This window comes from Psammomys obesus, unplaced genomic scaffold (genome assembly GCF_907164565.1).
Source record: "Psammomys obesus unplaced genomic scaffold, mPsaObe1.curated_primary_1811, whole genome shotgun sequence".
NCBI lineage: Eukaryota > Metazoa > Chordata > Mammalia > Rodentia > Muridae > Psammomys > Psammomys obesus.
The window spans coordinates 4,992,281-4,999,884 of record NW_026588368.1 but is presented as its reverse complement, the minus strand read 5'-3'; the positions used below and the strand labels follow the sequence as shown (position 1 = coordinate 4,999,884).

Here is a 7,604-nt window from a genome sequence, read left to right as displayed (position 1 = left end):
CCCCCCCCCCCCGCTAAAAACAGAAAAAAAAAGAAAAACTGGGCTAGCAAGCTTCTGAATAAAGTAGGAGGCTACACTGTTGTGTGAGGTTTCCCTGGTCAGAAGGGCCATCCAGATCAAATGACACAGAAGACAAAGCTTAAGAAGAAAGGGGAAGATGACTGAAGCTGGTTTTAAAAGAACCAGGAAACAGCCCACATGGAGAGAGAGCTAACAGACAGAAGAAATCTAAGTTCAGTGAAGAAACCAGACACCTTGACATGGATTTAGAGGAACTCCAAGATAAAATGAGTAAGAGGTTTAAAAAAAAAAAAAAAAAAGATGAAGAAGAAGAAGAAAATAAGGACATTTTTCTAGAGACTTGAGGAAACTTAGACCCAAGGCCTGAAACAGAAGGATCTGGAGAAACCAACCATCAATGTCCGTGTTTAAGGCAGAGGTCCTCTACCACAAACTACACCAGCTAAAGATGAAACAGGACCGGCTCGGGGAGATGGCTCGGTGGTTAAGAGCACTTGCTGATTTGCAGAGGACTGGGGTTCAGTTCCCAAAACTCATGGTGGCTCACAATTGTCTGTCTGTAACTTCAGTTATAGGAGGTCTGATAGCCTCTTCTAATCCCTGGACATCTGGCACGCCTACGGTACACATACATGTAGACAAAACACTCATACACATGAAATAAATAAACCTTTAAAAATGATTCTACAGGTAGCTGGAGAGATGGCTCAGTGGTTAGGAGCACGGTCTGCTCTTCCCAAGGACCCAGGTTCAATTCCCAGCACCCACATGGCAGCTCACAACTGTCTATACCGACAATTCTAAGGGATCTGACACCTTCACACTAATGCACATAAAATAAAATTAAATTATTTTTAAAAAGATTCTACAGGATAACATCAATGTTAAGTCCACCAAATGTACATATCTAAACTATAACTAGGAATTTGACTCTAGTCAGTGTCTACAATCTGGTCTACAGAAAATGGAACTTTTGGAAAGCAAAAGGAATGAAGAGAAACATTCTTTAAATATGCAAATGGCAGCTGATCTGAGATGTATGATTTGTTAGAATAGAGAAAGGAATTAGAGCAGTAAAGAAACAGCATCAACACCCTACAGAAACGTCTTTAAAAACACAGCCGCTCTGTTGGAGGTGGAGGGCACTTGCCTAGCAGGCACAAAACCCCAGGTTCCCTTCCCCTGAGCCACATAAAACTGGGTGTGGGGATGTTCACCCTAGGCCCACAGCACAGGAAGTAGAGGAGGGGGAGCAAGAAGGTTAAGGTCCTCCTCGGCTACACAGTGGTTTCTAGGCCTGCTTAGGATACGTGAGACTATGTCTTTAAGAAAAGAAAAAAAAGCTGGGCACTGTAGTGCATGCCTGTAATCCTAGCACTCTGGGAGACAGAGGCAGGAGGATCTCTGTGAGTTCAAAGCCAGCCTGGTCTACAAAGTGAGTCCAGAACGGCCAAGGGTACACAGAGAGACATTGTCTTGAAAAAAAAAAAAAAACCCGAAACCAAAAAGAAAGAAGAAAAGGACACAGTGGAGAAGCTAAACAGAATATATAACACGGAAAGTAAGGAGAGAAGGCACACTCTCTGCTTTGCAGCAACACCATGAACAAGATAATCTCGCGATGAAAGAATTCATGGCAGCCAAGGGTCAGGACAGTAATTACCGGCCAATTACTGAAAACACAGGGAAGCAGGCTACAGAACAATAAAAGCGTCCTGGGTGTTCCACACAGTGTCAGCAGAAACCCAGCCTGAACTAGCTGATGAGTTTGTATAGAAATATCTTCTTATTGCTGAGTCTCATACATACTAACAGTTTACCTCCTGAAGGAAATGTTTGCATACTGTAATTTTTATGATTTATTTGGAAAATATCTTAAAGAGTACAAGGAGTTCAATAAAGAGTTTACCAAAAAAGGGGATAGCATCAGAAAAACGAGAGCAATTAAAAAAATGTTCATGGAGAGCCCTTGGCCAGCATGTGCCAATCTCTAGCACTGGCATGAAGAAAGAAAAGAGTAGGGGCAGTGGCACCTTTAATCCCAGCACTAGGGAAGCAGAGGCAGGTGGATCACTGTGAGTTCAAGGCCAGCCTGGTCTATAAAGCAAGTCCAGGACAGCCAAGGTTACACGGAGAAACCCTGTCTTGAAAAACCATAAATAAATAAGTGAATAAACAAATAAATACATAAGAAAAGAAAATAGGCCGAAAGCTCACACCTATTGAAAGAAAATAGAGAGCCTAAGGACTGTACAGTATTTGTTTAGCTTCTATGAATCCTGGGTTTTATTTCAGCATGATGGGAGGAAAAATAAATGTATAAACAAATGTAACAAGTCCAAAGAAATAAATGAAGGTAAAATTAAAACTTTCATTTTTATTATCTTTCTAAATTTTTTTTTTTTTTTTGGTTTGTTTTTCCAGACAGGGTTTCTCTGTGTAGTCCTGGCTGTCCTGGAACTCATTCTGTAGACCAGGCTGGCCTCGAACTCACAGAGATCCACCTGCCTCTGCATCCCAAATGCTGGGACACTGCCACCCAGTTTCAATTTTTAAAAAATCTCTTTTAATGTTACTGGTCTAAATGCATCAGTTCAAAGACAGGTCAATTCTGAGTCATAAAGCACATCTCAATAATTATTTGAAAACAGAAATCAAGAGCCAGGCATAGTGGGGCACGCCTTGAGTCCCAGCACCAGGGGGGCCGAGGCAGGCAGAACTCTGTGAGTTTGAGGCCAACCTGGTCTACAAAGTGAGTCCAGGACAGCCAGAGCTGTTAGATAGTGAAACCCTGTCTTGAAAAACAGAAAAACAAACAAACAAATAGAAATCCTGTGATGTCTCTTACTAGACCAAATTTCGGAAATGTAACTGGAAAATCCACAAATTGGGGAGATTAAAGAGCAAACTTTCAGATATACACAAAACTAAAGAAATTTAAAGTGTTTTGAACCAAATGAAAATAAAGACACAATTTATCACAATTGGATGCAGCAAAATCAGTGTTCAGAAGAAAATTTAGTGCCTATACACTGTGGTGGCTGAGCTGGGAAGACAAGAAGTTCAGGGTAATCTTGGGCTACACAGCAAGACCCTGTCTGAACACACACACACACACACTAAAACAAACATTCAGGAACTAGGAAGATCCAGAGTCCAAGGACAGCCTAGCTACGCAGTGAGACTGATAATAGTCTGAGCTAGATGGGACCTTGTCTGAACAACAAGAAAACAAAACAAGCAAACAAACAACAAATTCACCAATTAAACAGAAAAATGAGAGCAATTAAATAAAAGTAAGCTGGAAAAAATGAATAATAAAAAAGTGCAGAGTAGAAATCAATAAGGCCGAATTCTATCTCGTGTGTGTGTGTGTGTGTGTGTGTGTGTGTGTGTGTGTGTGTGTGTATGTGTGTGTGTGTATAGCATATGTATGGTCAGAGGACACCTTTGGGTGTGATTTTTCACCTTCTATGTTGTTTGAAGCCAGATCTCTTGTTTGGTACTGCACATGGGAATATCTAATCAACAAACTTCCAGGAATTCATTGCCTCTGTCTCCCATCTCAACACAGAAGCAGGAAGAGAGCAGATTCTACCATGCCTGGCTTTCTTTGGGAGTCCAGGGACTTGAACTCAGGCCCTTATGCTTGCTCAGCAAGCTCTTTACCCAGTAAGTCATTTCTCCTGCTTAGTTTTCCTTTCTCCCTGGTGCTAGCTGTTGAACTTAGGGCCTCACATAAGCTAGCCGAAAGCATGACCACTGAGCTAGATTCACGGCCTTTGCTTTGTTGGTGAGGCAGGGTGTGTCTTTTTTTTTTTTTTTTTTTTTTTTTACCCCAGATTGACAGAAGCCAATCTGAAAAGTCTAATCTGCATAATCTCAACTGTAGGACAGTCTGGAAGAGGCAAAACTGGAAAAGACGCTGTGCTTGGTGATTGACAGGGCTTGAGAAGGATGAGCGGCACAAGAGGGGGGATTGGCTGTGGTACTATAGTGGAGGAACTAGGTCACCACATTTGATCTGAGGGCACACTGTACTCTGTATATGCTGATGATGGAAAGCAGGTCTAGTAGGGGAGGCTGACAGAGCTGGAGTCCACGCATGTGCGAGGGTGGAGATTCTAGGGGAGTTCCTTCTTCCCAAGTGTGTTATGAACCTAAACCTGCTCTAAATTCATCCGGAAGGTGGACGGGCTAAGGACGCAGTTCAGCGGCAGAGTGTGTGCCGAGCCTGGGTGAGGCTCTGGGTGTCCAAGATGTCAAACCCAAGGCTTCCAGAAGAGCGGGACGCTGACCCCCTCCCCAGCTTAGGTCAAGTACTTACCAGTTTGGAGTTGTGTTTACTCTGAAAATGTTTTAGTATAAATAAAATTATTGAGCCAGGTGCAGTAGTGCACACCTGTAATCCCAGCTTTCAGGAGGCAGAGGCAGGTGGATTGCAAGCCTGGTCTACAAAGCAAGTCCAGGAGAGCCAAGGCTACACAGAGAAACCCTGTCTCGAAAAACCAATATATATATATATTCAATATACATGTTGATATATATATCTTAAAAGTCCTTTTCTGGAGGCTGGAGAGATGGCTCAGTGGTTAAGAGTACTTGCTGCTCTTGCAAAAGACCTGCGTTCAGTTCCCATCAGCCCCCAGCACCCGCATGGTGGTTCATAGCCATCAGTAATTCCATTTCCAGGAAATCCAAGTCCTCTTCTGACGTCCTCAGGCACCAGGCATGTGGTGCACATACATGTAGGCAAAATACTCATAAACATAAAAATAAATCTTAAAAGAATTTTTTTTCTGAGTCAGGGTTTGACTGTGTAACCTTGGCTGTCCTGGAACTCACTCTGTAGACCAGGCTGACCTCGAACTCACAGAGATTCACCTGCCTCTGCCTCCCTGAATGCTAGGATTAAAGACATGCACCACCCCCTCCCAGCTTAAAAATAGTTTTTTTTAAAAGTCCTTTAATCATCTGGCTCTTGGAAAAGTTATCATGCAACCTACAGCTGATGCTAATCTGCTTGATTGACGCTCTGCCCTTGCTAGAACCTTCCATTCCCTCTAGTGCCTTCTAAGGCTGTGGCATCAAGCATAGGATGCCTGACTGCCTCTCCCTTAGGGAAGACTGTTGTGTGAATGAGACACTCTCTGTCCCACACAGGAGAGCCTTATAGAGATACTCAGGTCTCAAAAAAAAATCTAGTTTTTCCCAACCTATAAAGTACAGAGCTGGCCGCCTGCCTCTCTCTGTAACACCCCAACCTTGTATTTCTTTGCCAGCTGTCATGTAGCAGCCACCCTCCGAAGGTTTTAGGGAAAGCACTGCCCAGAATATGAACTCATTTTCTGGTAACACTGATCTTATTAGCTCTTTGACAAGAGGAAGCAGAAGCCAAGAGGAATTGAAACAATCCACTTTTCATTTATCTAAAGACATATGAGGAACCGGCCCCGGGGGAAACTGCCTGAAATGGGACTAAAGAGCAAAGGCTGGTGGGGCATTCAGAGAAGGGTTGAGGGAGGGAGAAAGTGGGGGCGGGGTGGCTATCTAGTGACCCAACACCATCTTCACCACTGCTCCCAGGTTCCCTTCTCCTGGCTCCCGACAGAACTTACTTGAAGGTGGACGATTTCACGGTCTGACTCCATCTTGCTGCCTCGGGCCACTTTCCACCCTCCGAGTGCCTGTAGTTTGCGTGGGCTCTTCAGCCGGGCAGCCTGTGCCTACAGCTCTTCTGGGGTGGGAGACAGTGCTGCTATTCATCCGCCGATGCGGGATGCTTGGCTTGGCCTCAGCCCCTGGGGGAGACACACATGTGTGCGAGTGTCTGCCCTGCATGTGGCCTTTGAGTGGCACCTCCAGTCCAGCCGGGCCATATGAGGTTACAGCGCCTGCTCTGAGGCAGTAGTCTCACTGCTGAAAAAGTAATTTAACGGGATGGACATTGGAAGAAGGAGAAAACAGGAAACAAGACAGGAGCCTACTACAGAGGGACTCTGAAAGACTCTACCCAGCAGTGTATCAAAGCAGATGCTGACTCATAACCAAACTTTGGTCAAAGTGCAGGGAATCTTAGGAAAGAAGGGGGAGTTAGTAAGACCTGGAGAGGACAGGAGGTCCACAAGTTGAGCAACAGAACCAAAATAGCTGGGCACAGGGGTCTTTTCTGAGACTGATACTCCAACCAAGGACCATACATGGAGATAACCTAAAACCCCTGCACAGATGTAGCCCATGGCAGCTCAGTCTCCAAGTGGGTTCCCTAGTAATGGGAACAGGGGCTGCCTCTGACATGAACTCAGTGGCTGGCTCTTTGATCACTTCCCCCTGAGGGGGGAGCAGCCTTAACAAGCCACAGAGGAAGACAATGCAAGCCAGTCCTGATGAGACCTGACAGGCTAGGGTCAGAGGGAAAGGGAGGAGATCTCCCCTATCAGTGGACTTGGAGAGAGGCATGGGAGGAGATGAAGGAAGGAGGGTAGGATTGGGGGGGAATGAGGGAAGGGGCTACAGCTGGGATACAAAGTGAATAAACTGTAATTAATATAAAAAATAAAAAAATTAATTTTAAAAAAGTAATTCTGCGTATCTCCCAGGACAATCTAAGAACTCTAAGAGGGTCTTCACACCCCCACTGGCTGCTCTGAGTAGGGTCCCTGCTCACCAGGCATGGCATGGCCTCAGCATACTCCCAAAATAAGTTTCAGGAGTTTCTCCCTTTCTCTCCCTTGTTTCTTCTGTCTGTGTCCTCCATTCCGAAGAGTTGGGGAGAGGAGGAAGTTGCTGACCCAGCAGGTAAGGAATACAGATTGACACCCTCAACTTCTCTCCTGATGTGAGGAGGAGGCCGAGATAGGAGAAGCAGGGACCGCTGTGCCTTCAAATCCTTTTCACGAAGCCAGTTGCATGCCCCCATCCTAAAAGAGCTACAATAGACAGACTTTTTTTTTTCCTTTTCTTTTCTTTCTTTCTTTTTTTTTGAAACTGATTGTTTTTCCTGTTTACCTTAGGATCTAAGACACTTCTGTCTTGTTCCTAGACCTGTTTTAGACCTGAACTGCTGTGGTGGGCGTGTGAAGGCGCCAGATGAGGGCTGCCAGGGAGAATTTCCATTCAGGGAAATGGGAGGTGGGAATGGGGCCGGGCAGAGTCATGTATTTTTTTTTTAAACTTGTTTATTTTTATATCATATGAAAGTGGTGCTTTGCTTCCATGCGTGATCTATGTCAGATCCCCTGGAACTGGAGCTACAGGCAGTTGTGAGCCGCCATGTGAGTGCTGGGAATTGAACCCTGGTGCTCTGGAAGAGCAGCCAGCGCTCTTAACCACTGAGCCATCTCTCCAGCCCCATAGTCGTGTGTTTTATTCTTACCACTGTCATATGTGAAGAGGAGAGAGAGAGGGGAGGGAAGGAGAGAGAAAGAGAAGAGATAGACAGAGCCAGTTTCATGACTTCTTTTACACGCCTAAGTCCCACTCTGTTACCGTGTGTGATTGAGTTAGAGGACACGTGAGCCTGATGACAAGTGATCAAGGTCACCCATCGTACCCTACACCCCACAATTATATCTTTGTCCTTC

The 7,604-nt window shown here is 45.0% G+C and overlaps 1 protein-coding gene across 1 annotated transcript in view; it reads right to left on the bottom strand.

The window, feature by feature from the left end:
- The window catches only part of Ninj2 (ninjurin 2), an 82,760-nt gene extending 77,088 nt beyond the window's left edge, over nt 1–5,672 (bottom strand). The window contains 1 exon segment of the mRNA XM_055604159.1: nt 5,640–5,672. Within this exon segment, the coding sequence (XP_055460134.1) occupies nt 5,640–5,672 (33 nt within the window).
- Nucleotides 5,673–7,604: the final 1,932 nt, after the last annotated feature.